This window comes from Myotis davidii, unplaced genomic scaffold, assembly GCF_000327345.1.
Source record: "Myotis davidii unplaced genomic scaffold, ASM32734v1 scaffold2627, whole genome shotgun sequence".
Lineage (NCBI taxonomy): Eukaryota > Metazoa > Chordata > Mammalia > Chiroptera > Vespertilionidae > Myotis > Myotis davidii.
In genome coordinates, this window is record NW_006297905.1 from 44,063 (window position 1) to 56,263 (window position 12,201).

General features: G+C 47.9%; 1 protein-coding gene across 6 annotated transcripts in view; it reads right to left on the reverse strand.

The window, feature by feature from the left end:
- Positions 1–11,952, reverse strand: part of LAS1L (LAS1-like, ribosome biogenesis factor) — a 31,365-nt gene extending 19,413 nt beyond the window's left edge. Inside the window, exons 1-11 of one of the 6 annotated variants that reach the window (XM_006773734.2) lie at positions 11,473–11,952; positions 10,519–10,644; positions 9,272–9,341; positions 8,394–8,475; positions 7,130–7,411; positions 6,804–6,850; positions 5,853–5,962; positions 4,043–4,128; positions 3,644–3,694; positions 3,149–3,355; positions 2,656–2,803 (exon numbers count right to left, since the gene is read on the reverse strand). In XM_006773734.2, the coding sequence (XP_006773797.1) occupies positions 2,656–2,803; positions 3,149–3,355; positions 3,644–3,694; positions 4,043–4,128; positions 5,853–5,962; positions 6,804–6,850; positions 7,130–7,411; positions 8,394–8,475; positions 9,272–9,341; positions 10,519–10,644; positions 11,473–11,714 (1,451 nt within the window). In that variant the 5' untranslated portion in view covers positions 11,715–11,952. The remainder of the gene's footprint in view (positions 1–2,655; positions 2,804–3,148; positions 3,356–3,643; positions 3,695–4,042; positions 4,129–5,852; positions 5,963–6,803; positions 6,851–7,129; positions 7,412–8,393; positions 8,476–9,271; positions 9,342–10,518; positions 10,645–11,472) is intronic. The other 5 variants (XM_006773733.2, XM_006773736.2, XM_006773737.2 and 2 more) reach the window with 5 other exon arrangements.
- Between the last annotated feature and the right edge of the window lie 249 nt (positions 11,953–12,201).

Genomic DNA, 12,201 nt, shown 5'->3' on the forward strand with positions numbered 1-12,201 from the left:
AAGCAACTACTGAGCCCCCAAAGGCAACAGAGCTCAAGAAAGCTGTCTGGCCCTAGTCAGTTTGGCTCAGTGAATAGAGCATTGGCTCATGGACTGAAGGGTCCAGGGTTCAATTCTGGTCAAGGGCATGTATCTCTGTTGCAGGCTTGATTCCCAGCCCTGGTTGGGGCATGTGCAGGAGGCAACTAATCAGTGTGTCTCTCTTACATTGATGTTTCTCTGTCTTTCCCCATCCCTTCCACTCTGTCTAAAAAAAAAATTATGGAAAAAATATCCTCCAGTGAAAATTAACAAAACAAAAGAATTTCTGACTCTATTGTGGGCATCAGGGGACTAAGAGGGTCTTGGCATCCAGATTTCCACTTCACTCACTTCCCAGGCATGGAGTTATCTCCCACAAAAGATAGCACTGTTGGCAAAGTCAGCAAAGTATAGTTTAGTTCAGCAACATTTACTGAGACCTATTTGGGGCCTAGATTTGTGTGGTGTGCTCTGGCACAGATGGCTAATGCAGAGCCCTTGCCCTTGAAAGGCATAGTCTGATAGAGGGAAAGGGACATTAGGAGAAAGAGACATGGCAACACAAAATCTCAGATTTGGGAAGTACTTGAGAGTCAACATGACAGGGTAGATAGTGCTGGTACCAAGTGAGACAGGGAGCAGAAAAGGAAGACCCCTTTGGGGTTGGGGTAGGGAGTGAGATGATCAATTTTCTTTTGGTCAGAGTAAGGTGCCTGTGGGCCATCCAAGGGGAGATGTCTGACATGCTGTCAAATATAGGAGATTGAACCTTGGGTGAAAGGCCTTGGCTAGACAAAGATTTGGGCCTCGGAACTTTATAGGAACTAGCAAAAAAGCACAGGCATTTCAAGGAGGGACTGGTAAACAGCATCAATGCAGCAGACACAGCAAGGAACAAGGGCCCACTGGATTTGGTAATTAGGAGGTCAAAGAAGCTCTGGGGGTGAAAGCCCAATTGTGACTGGTTGAAGAGTAAGAGGACAGTGAGGAAATCAAGATTTGTTTAATGCAGATTATTCTTTTGAGATGTTCTGACAGGAGAGGAAGGAGTGACAAGCTGGTGATAACCCAACAGAGGGATGCAGGGTCAAATGGAGGTTTTGCTTGAGTTGTTATTGTTTTCTTTTAAGATGAGAAACACTCAGGCACAATTATAGGTTGAAGAACAAGAGCCAGCAGAGCAAGGGAGAGACTGGGATGAGGACCCAACGATGCTGGCAGAGGTGGCTCTAAAGCACACATGGAGGGGCACACTCTGAGGCAGGGGAAGGCCACCTCATCCTGGAACTGGCAAGTAGGTTGAGTGTAGCCCAAGATCAGTTCACAAGGACTAGACCTTGGGTCGAGGAGGCCCTGCAGGATGCCTCCATGTGGTCAAGGAAGGTAGGGTGAAAGGGGGAGGGGCCTGAGGTGAATGGTAAGGATTTAAAACAGTCAGGAAAGAGAAAATTGGGCAGAAAACAAATACAAGTTCAGATAAGCAGAACTGAGGTTTGGCCTGAGATTAAAAAAATCATACCTCTGCAGTGGTAGCAATCTGCAGGGCTATGTGATTTTCTCCAGCAGAGCTCAGCTCCCTGGGCTGAGGAGTGAGTGAAGCAGAGTGGATATCAATTCCAGCTTGGAGGTTTGCAAGTCAGATACACCAAAGAATGAGCAGAGCCAAGAGTGCTGATGAATAGCTGAAGTGATCAACACAGGATTGAGGGGAAGCAAGGTCAAGGGAGGTAGGAAATGGAGGGATGGAGGTTGGATGCAGGCAAAGAGCAGATGCCATGGAATGCGAGGATGAGGGCCAGAAATAAGGACATGAGGTGGTGGTCACTGACTGGGATACTGTGATGTCAGCTTTCAGAGACTGAACAGCTCTGAGTGATGGAAATGGGTTGCTGAGTGTCATGGAGAATGAAGATCACTGGAGTTGAGGAGCTGCAGAGAATCAGATGGGTGACTTAAATGAAACAGATATTGCTCCAGAGAGAAGGAAGAGAATCAGGTGCTAAAGCCTCCCATGAGTGTGAGGGAAATGGCTCAGGGTGAGGAAGCGACAGAGAAAAGGGAAGAGAGACAACCACAGGTGTTTATAGGAACCAGTACAATATCCAGTTTGACTATAGTCCCCCAGGGTGAATGGGTAAAGGGGAATCACATGAGGTGGGGTTACCATGATAGGTTGGAGCAGAAAGAACTTTGAACGTCATCTAAGAAACCTAGATGTCATCAGGAAGGCAATACAGAGCCACTGAAGGTTGCAGAGCACCTATGGGAGGTATACTTTGGGAAAATAATAGAGGAGACAGCACTAAGCTTAGAGTCAGAAGAATGGGTTCAATAATAAACAACAGCTACCATGTATTGTACACTTACTCTGTACAGGCCACTGGCTAACCACTCTAAGGGGGTTGTCTCATCCATTCTTATATTGGACTCAGCCAGGTCCTAAACTGTATGACCTTAGACAAGAATACCCTACTCCTCCCCCAAACTGGGACTCAGTTCTCCCATCAATTAGTAGGAGGGAGATGGGACTAGGTATCCTTGCAAGGGCTGGTCTGACTCTGCCATTCTAAGGTTGTGAGGCCCTGAGGCCTGCAGTGCCTCATCCTCTTAACAGATGGAATTCAAGAGACTTACAGCTGGAGGAGATGGGGGCTGGCCCAGCAAGGTGAACCCAAGCAGGACTCAACCACCCAGGGCCAATCAAGGGTTGCAGAGCAGTTGAATAACCGCCAGCTCTTTCTTGCTTCCCACTGGACTGCAGAAAATCGGCGGGCATTCCGTCCTAAGAGAGAAGAGAGGACCTGAGAAGAAGGAACCAGTAAGCCCCTATCCAACCTTAAACTTTAAAAAGCTTGACTTTGTCCTCCCCACCCCACCCCCAGACTGCCCACTCTATACTGCTCAAAGAATTCTGGAGGCCCTTTGCTTCCAGCTCAGTTTAGTTGGCTCTGAGAAGAAAATAGGTGAAGGGAGATTTGTCCACTATTGCCGCAAGGCCCTCTTAGAAAAACCTAAACCTCTAACAAAGGATGTGCCCACCTGGTGCTATTTAGCAGTGCTGAGAACAGTAGCAGATACTCTTGTCAGGGCTGGGTTAGGCCCTGGGGCTAGGACTAGTCTCCCTCACCAGTCTTGGTGTTAGCCACGATCAGTTCAACCGTCCATCTGAGGATGTAGGTGGGCCGGATCCCACTGTTCCCCAAGGCTGGCAGTTCGGAGAACATCCTCTCTAGCAGGGCCTGCATGAAGGTCTGGGAGTGCAGGCCCCTGAGCAGAGGCTGCCAGAATTGAGAGAACGGCTTTGGTACCAGGATATCATTGAAGTCCACGTTTTCTGGTTGTAAGGGTCACGCATTGAAAGAGAAAGCGGAGGTGGGGGTGCAAAGGGAGACAGGAAAGGGGGAGGTAGAGGGAAGAAGAGAAGGAAGGGGAGGAGAGAGAGGAAAAAGAGAGGGGGCCCAACCACCAACAAAAACAGAGATGCCATTGCAGAACAGGAGGAAAGAGAAGAGCAGAGCAGCAGGGAGAGAAACTAGTTAGTATCAGACAAGGAACAACTGACTCAAAACAGTATAAAAGAAGAAGAGCTCTGGTTCTAGCTTCAGCTCTGTCAATAACTCACTGTGTGAATCTGGGTCAGTACCTTCCCCTCTCGGGACCTCAGTCTGCCCATCTGTAACATGAGGATGTTGAACTAGATGACCTCACAAGGCCCTTCCAGTTCTGCTGTTCTAGCTCTCTAGCAAGTGGCTAAATCACAATTAACACAGCACAATAATGGCATTGAGATTCCCCCAACCCATCCCAACCACACCTCACCCCACACAATTCCAGGCCACCTAAGAAAAGCCCTATAAGGGCTTATAAGTGAGGCTACCTGTTCTGCTCAGCCCAGTGGGGCTTCCATATGGAATGACAGGAAACAACCTTTCACCCCAGCCCAGGGCCACCCAGCCCACCCCTGATGTTACTGCCCAAAAAACACAGGTCCCTAGGCAGTAGTGAGCCCCCAAGACCCTACCTTCATACTCTATCTGCAAAGCTGCCAACTGCTCAAATGTGGGGATGAGAAAGCCATCATCTAGAAAAGCATCCAGCACAGCTTCCCTGGAGAAAGATGACACTCAATTAAACAAACTGAAGCCAGGCAGATGACCCTCTCCTACCCCGTATCTACTCCCAAAGCAGCTAGCTAATGCCTCTGGCTCAAGTGGCTAAAGCAGCATGGGGCGGGTGGGGAAGACAGTTGACAGTTGGATCTCAGGCTTCAGCCTCCTGGGGTAGGGGCTGGGCCAGAGACTGAGATCAGTGGGTTTTGAACAAGTGTTTACCAAGCACATGCTGACCTAAGGCCCATAATAAGGGCAGCAGCGAATGAATAAGCCTGAAAGCACAGATGGAGAAAAGTCTAAGGTTCACAGAGGAGTTAAATGTCTGGAGTAAAAGGGTCAAGGGATTTCACACGTTAGTTCCTGTTCAGACTGTGTCTCTGGACAGTGCTCCAGTCTCCTACCTCTCCACTTCTCCCGAGTTGCTCTCTTTCAGATCCTAGAAGCAGAAACTTTGGGGACTTCATTGCTAGACTGAATATGATCCTTATTCCTAGGGACCCCAAGAACCCAGAGCTAAGGTATAGAGGTTGAAAGTGTAGGCAGTAGGAGTAATTCCTCACCCCTATCTAGCTCCAACTGAAACCAGCACTAGCCAGCGATCTCCTCCAGAGCTAGCAGTTTCCCAAGAGAGGCTCTACTAGCTGAACAGGCCTAGAGGGGAAACAAGAGTTCCCAATGTGTCTCAATACCTGGAGAGTTGTCATACTCAGATCCCACCCTCCACCAGGCTAAAGAAGGAAATAGTTGTCTGTCTTTCCATCCATCTCCCATCTCCTCAGGGCATTATTCAGGAAGAGCACATAAAGCAGCCTACCAGCTGCCTACACAGCACAACCAGGCAGATACTACTGTATAGTGGCACAAGGATAGATTTCCCAACTGCTGAGGGGGCCAGCCAAGAAGCCCAGGCTGAGCAAACATTGATTAAACATGTTTGGACCTAGCAGTATCCTGGAAGTGAAGAAGACTCCAAGGGCAACCCCAACCTTCACTGCAGGATCCTACCCAGGCCTACTCTGCCACTTACATACCACCTTCCTACCCTCTCTGCTCCATCCCCCAGATTCATTTGTCTTTCTAGCTGGGAAGGTATAGCACTTCCTCCACAGGTTCTCAGTGGAAGGTTCCCCAAACTTCTTTCTAGTTAAATTTAGGTAGCAATCCCCCAAGAGCTAGGAAGGAGAGAAATGGATAGACACTGTCTGAACACTACTGGGGCAGGGGGAGTTGGTGGCCATACTGAATAGGGAGGGACTTAGTCTTTTGATGAGCCAGGCCCTGGGAAGGCTCCTCCTGTTTCCCCAACCACAACTATCCAGGGGTTACTGATACTCTGATAGAATTTCAAAAGAAAAGACCAGCAATGCCCATCATATATCTTTTACCTCAAATTTGGACAAGGGGTAGGCAGCAAAATGGTAAGGATTAAGGCCTTTTCCTAGTTGCCAAGAGCTCCACAACCATTGGACAGAGAAGGCAGATCTAGCTAGGAGATGGATAACAATAGAACTCCTGCCTCTGGCCATTTAAGTGATTTAGTAGCTGCCAGGGCAGAAGAAAAAGGGTCATGCAGAAGGCAGGGTCACCCTATGGGGAATCAGAATTATCAATGAGATTTCCTACAGCAGAGGTTGGCAAGCTGAGATACAGAAACTCATTTCAGTGAGGCTGCTACACTCTACCCTAGAGAGTAGGCAGCCCGATTACTTAATTACACACCTGTTCTCGCATGTAATGCCTTTGAGTTCTGCCAGGATACAGTCTACAGGCGGGGGCAGTTGATTCCACACCTTAACAGCCTGAGGTAAATACCTACATTTCTCCAGTACCTGCCAGCAAAGAGGGTCCTATCAGAAGGCTGGGTTAGCCAGGCAACCCTCCCCCAACCCCTCCATGATCCCTTCCCATAAGACCTCTCAGCACTTTCCTTAAGGGGCCAGGGCAGGACATACAGGAATGGGCTTACCGCTCCTCTATGGGATCTGAAACTAAAAATATCCTGAAAACCTCAAATACCAGATAGTCTCCCCTTCCTCTTCCTCCTCCCACCCCTGAATTCCCTGTGGTTCCCAATCACCATATACCCTAATATTGAGTTGTTCATTAGGGGTATTTGGCTGGAGTTGGGCCAAGGGGTGAGGGAAATCAATGGAAGAAAGGTAAACTGGAGACACAAATTCTAATCCTGGTTCCATCGCTAACTGCATGTGACCTTGGGCCAATCCACTTATCCATGGATTCAATTTCTTCATCGGAGGAAAGGCAGGGTTAAGCTAAATGATTTCTAAGCTACCTCCCTTCCTGCTAAAAAACAGCACCACTCAAGCTTACCAGGCCTAGTAAAGTTCTTGGGCACCATCTGCTGATCAGTTGCAGTATTGCAGGGCTATGCAATCACCTATGCCCAATTGCTCCCTACCACTCAGTGGGACAGATAGATCATCCACAAACTTCCATCATCTGCTCCCTTCCATCGGTGTGGGGGATCAGCCAACTGGACTCTGATCCTCTTGTCTCCTTCCTAGTCCCCCACTCTCTTACCAAGAAGTTCCCTCAAGCTTTGCCATTTTTCTTTCAAATTCCTTCTCAGGACTTCTCTCAGGTAGCTGGCAAAAGGGAAGAAGTGGCTGGGGCAGGTGAAAATATGCCAAGTCAAGGGCACTTTCTTACCTTAAACTGCTCCTCTTCATATGATACCAGTAGTTCTCGGGCTCTTTCTGAAAACAAAAGAGGGAAACAGATAGGACAGCCAGTCTAGCACCTTCTACTGATAGGGGATTCTGAGCCTTTCTCACATCATTTGTTGAGTAACTAGAATTCTTGCCTCTCCTACCTTACAGGACTCAAGGAAGATGGTTTGTGTCTACAATTCTTTTAAGCTAAGACTCACCACAACCCCAGACGAAATGCTGAGTATGGAAAATAACCAGTATTAACCCTACACCTGAGTCTTCCAGGTTCATGGATCCCTCTCTGCCTCACCTAAGGACACTTACCATACAGCTCTTTATGTCTCTGAGCCTTCTCCCAATGTGCATCAATCTCTTTGTCACCTGTGCTGTCTCCATCAGCCCTGACATCCAGCTCTGCACCTTTCCCTTCATCCACAGGCTGTGGTTTCTGTTCTGTGATGTCATCAACAATGTTCTTTGATTCCTCTTGGTTGTCTTCATCTGTCTCTTCCTTGTCCTCCTCCAACTCCCAGGTCTCTCTCAGGCTGTTCTCCAGTTGGCGGCACCAGTAGGTTTTCTGGAGCCAATCCAGAACAAAATAGCAACCTAAAAGAGGGGAGGAAGGAAGGCAGTGCCCTAGGAGCAGCCACATGAAAGCTCCTAGCAGGCTCCCAGCTCATTTTGCAAGCACTATGGGAAGGCCAAATAGAAAAGGTTTGGCTCCAAGAAGGCACAAATCTTAAACATCCAGAAGCAGACCTTCTTCCTCTCATTAATCCCCGTCCTTTGCTTTCACCTGCTTACTATCACCTTTCCTAGAAAAAAACTAATACCAGATTTACATACAGGAAGCCAAAAATGGCACAGGGCTATCAAGTGGGAGAACAGGAACAGCCTACTAGGTAGTTACATGGCCTTGGCCAAGTTTCCCCAACATGAAGGGGCTAGGCCAGCCGTGGGCAAACTACAGCCTTCGGGCCGGATCCGGCCCATTTGAAATGAATAAAACTAAAAAAAAAAAATAAAAAAAAAGACCGTACCCTTTTATGTAATGATGTTGACTTTGAATTTTTATTAGTTCACACACATACTCCATCCATGCTTTTGTTCTGGCTAGGCTGAATCAGGGGCTCCTGCTTGGAATGGAGTGTCCAAAGAACTGCTGAGTTCCTACACTTGATGGCTCACACCTCTCAACCCACTCCCATTCACCTCCTCCTCAGGCATAAAATTTAAGGGGAAGCCAGGAAAACTCAATTCAGATCAGAACAGTGTTCTGCCAACCCACATTGGAGTCTAAAGCAAAAGAATAATTCAATAACACTAATCCTGTCTTCATTTTAAAATGTTGGTATTTTGTTCATTATGGGTTTTTCCACATTGAAATGTTATCTATCATGATTACTGAGCTTTTCAAGTTTGCACCCAAGATGAGTGCCTCACTTGCCTCACCTTAGTCCCAGCTCTGACCCCAGGTGAAGACCTCCCTCTCCCTCTCCCTCTCCCTCTTCCTCTCCCTCTCCCTCTCCCCCCAGTACCACCCAACCCAGGATCCTGGGCTCATGATAGACATTCCTTAGGGATTCACCTCTACGGCAGTCATTTATATGAGGCATTTTCTTGTGGGTCAACTCATGGCGAAGTTCAACAATCCAATCCGGGATGTTCACCTAATTGTGAGGGAGGGTGTGAGTGCAGAAATCAGAAAATGTTAAAGCTGGAGGAGACCACAGAAATTAATTAGCTTGGCCTCCCCCCATTTTACAGATAGAGAAACTGAGGTAGGAGGTTTCAGTCTTTCTGGCAGAGCCAAGATGATAAACCAGGTCTCCTGATTCTTTTTACCGTTCTGAGGAGGTAAACTAGAAAATAAAACGATACATGCATCCCCCAACCACCAACCACATTCCTCCAACAAAGAGATTCCTATAAATGAGCATCAAAACCACCTTCTCCAGACTTCCTCTCTCTTGCCTGTACCAGTCTCTCTCCCTGGGTACCCTTACCTTCCTCCCTCCCTCCCACCCTTCCTCCAGGAAGCTTCACTTGATGGCTGAGAATCCTCCTGCCCTCTACGTACCTCACATACTCAGGGCAGGAATACTTGGTATTTTCATGCTGCCTGGCTGGGCTTATCTTCTCCCTCAAACTGTCAGCTCCCAGAGGGCAGGTGCTGTGATGGCAACCTCTTTCCTGGCCCCACCCAGTAATGCATTCCATTTGGGCACCTTGGCTTCACTGGGCTACTCTCAGAAAGATGGGAAGGCCAAGCCCACTGAAGATAGCACTCATAAATAAGGGAGGAAGTTGGCTTCTTTCAAGCTGAAGGCTGAGTCTCTGGGGTTCTTGCCTGGCTGGCAGTGATGGAATGAACTAGCCTTACTGTGTGCCCACAAAACCCCATGCCCCATTTACTGAGCTCTCCTGGGGAGAGAGAATTGAGCAAGACCACTTTATCATACGCACCTCCTGAGCCAGGAACCTGAGGGGGAGCCTGACAGACTTTGTCTTCCTCTCCGAGATAAGATTCACAAACCTGGGGTTAGGGGAGAAATGAGTGGCACAGCCCAAGTAACTGTTTTACTCAAACCAGTAGGGCTTCAAAACACCTTGCTGAATTACTGACAGCTTGCATTTCCACAACCTTTCCACTGACTGCTCTGTCCTGTTCTTATGGTTGGTGTCAGCCAGAGCAAGGATGGTTATGTACAGTCCAACATTTACTGAGAGTCTGCCCTGTACTAAAGCCATATAGATGAATAAGACACTGGAAGAGTTCAGTCTAGGATAAATAGTCATGACATAATATAACATGTTTATGCTAGAACATTCTAGGTTTTAAGTGTTAGAACAAAGGACTGCCCGGCTGGTGTGGCTCAGTGGTTGAGTGTCAACCTATGAACCAGGAGGTCACGGTTCGATTCCGAGGCATGTACTCGATCCCCAATAGGGAGCGTGCAGGATGTAGCAGATCGATGATTCTCTCTCACCACTGATGTTTTTATCTCTCTCTCCCTCTCCCTTCCTCTCTGAAATCAATAAAACTAGATTTTTTTAAAAAGAGAGTAGGTCAAATGATATGGGGAGCACAGCTAAACAATGGAGAAGGTACGAAGAGCTAGGAATGACCTCAAGTCAGACAAGGGGAATAGGATGAGATGAGCAAAATCTTTGAGATGAGAAAACTCAGTAGCAGCCTTTCCCCCAATGTGCATGAGACAGCTAGAACCACTCTGAGTCACTCTGTAAGTCAGGAACTCCCAGCCCATGTCTCCACTTCCACAACTCGGCAATCTTTCAGAGAAAGGTAAAGGGTAGTGCTAGGTATAGATGAGGTAGGGTTGGAGAATCCACATTAAATCATGGCCAGGACACTAAACCATTCAGAAAAGTTCCTCTGGGTGAAAGACTTAAAGAGGAAAGAAAGAAATCAACCTGTCAAAGCTGGAAGAGACCTACAGGGTCTCTTCTAAGAAAGAGAAGGAAAGAAAAATGGAAGAGAGAAGGCTCTCAGGAGAAGAAAAAAAGGAATGTGTGTTGACAGGGAATAACAAAATCTGTCAAGTCAAGCAATCACAGGGTGACCCATACACATGGACACACAGGGCTTTTTCCTTCAGGTATCACCTGAAGCCAAGATTTGTTTGTCACATGCTACCCCACCCCATCTCTGCCCCCAAACCACCCTCCACCCCTACCCATGTAGGTCTTACCTGACCAATGCCATGCCATAGAGCAGTCTAAGTTCATCAGTGCCCAAGCCACCAGTTACATCCAAGAGCTTACAGCGTACCAGGTCAGCAGTAGAAGCCACTGCCAGGGGCAGTTCGTTGCCTAACCTAAAGAGCCACAGTCCAGCACCATCATAAAGGTCCCTTAACACTGGTCCACCCTCCACCTCAGAACCTAGGTTGCTGTAGATTATTCCAAATACAGGGATGTGCAAAAGTAGGTTTACATTCTGAGTATCCAAACCACAGTTTATTCCTGTATTATTATTTATTTATTACTGTATTTATTTGTATTATAACTGTAAATCTACTTTTGCCCATCCTTGCATATACTGGCTCAAGTGTACATGAACAGACATAAATCAAGACGGTGGGAAGAGGAAGGGTAATGACCCTGGGATCCAATAATATACAGGAAATGAGAGGTTGGCTAGGTTACACAGACAACATCTAACTGCTATGCAATCAACCAACAATTCAGCATGGACACAACCCCTTCTTTCCCCTTAACCCTCAACTCATTCTGCTAGAGAAGACTCTTATTTCCTTCAAACTTTTATACCTTGTCTGCTTCCAAATAAATCTTACCAACTGGACTGAGGCGCCCCATTCAAAAATGGTTTTGCAGGCAAGCTCTCCCGGAACCTACCTAATTCAAATCGGAAATACACCCTAGGACACTAACCTACTCCTTAAGCCCTGGCTCTCTGGCACCCTCCCCAAGATGAGAGAAAGGTAAAAGGTCGCAGATTTAACAAGAAGGTTGCTGAGGCAACACCCCTTTCTTTCCTCAAATAGGATTAGTGCAAGAGCTTGGCTGCGACTTTCCCCCAGGCACTTGAGAGAAGCAACGCCCAAGCCACTCATAGGGAAAATAGGGCCTTATAGGAATTCCACAAAGGAAAGTGCCAGCAGCATGCAGGCAGGTTGCCTTACCTGCTCCTCCATGCTGTGATGCGGTTCAGCGCGTACCGCTGCAATTTATGGTCATCACAGAACAGATACACCGTCACCTGATCCCACTCGGCCTTACTGAGCCAGGCGACTACGATGCGCTGGGCCCAGAGGGGCGACAAGCTTTTATCTTTGACGAACTTCCCACACCACGCACTCCACACCAGATCCATCCCCCCGGAAGGCCCAGCCCTGACCCGGCCCTGGTCCTGGATTCCCACCATACCCTCGGCTAAACGCTAAGCCTTTGGCCACGACACTCCTCAGAAACTTCAGCTCAACACGCTAGCCTCACTTCAAACCGCCACCGCGCCAGCAGCCAATGGGACAGTGTGACCTCCAACGCAAGCCCTCCTCCCAGCGTTAGCGTGACAAATCGGAACGTGAGAGCTGGGGACCAGCTGAACCACAAATTGAGGGTATGTCTTCGTCAGCCGGAAGTGTTCTTTCTCAAAGTAGCTGTACCGACAACAAGCCTTCGGCCTCTAGGTTCCGCTGATTTCCTGGTTGCTAACAGGTCTCTCCATCCCAGATCCCGGCAGAAGTCTGGAATGCAGGAGGAATTTTAGTTTGCGCCCCCTGGCGGGAAAGAGAGGAATTGTGACTGTCCCATGTACTGGAAATGTGCTTATGAAGCAAAACTACAGAATATCTAATCTTAATATATAAAAAGGTAATATGCAAATTAGCAAATTAGGCCCGTAAGGGGAC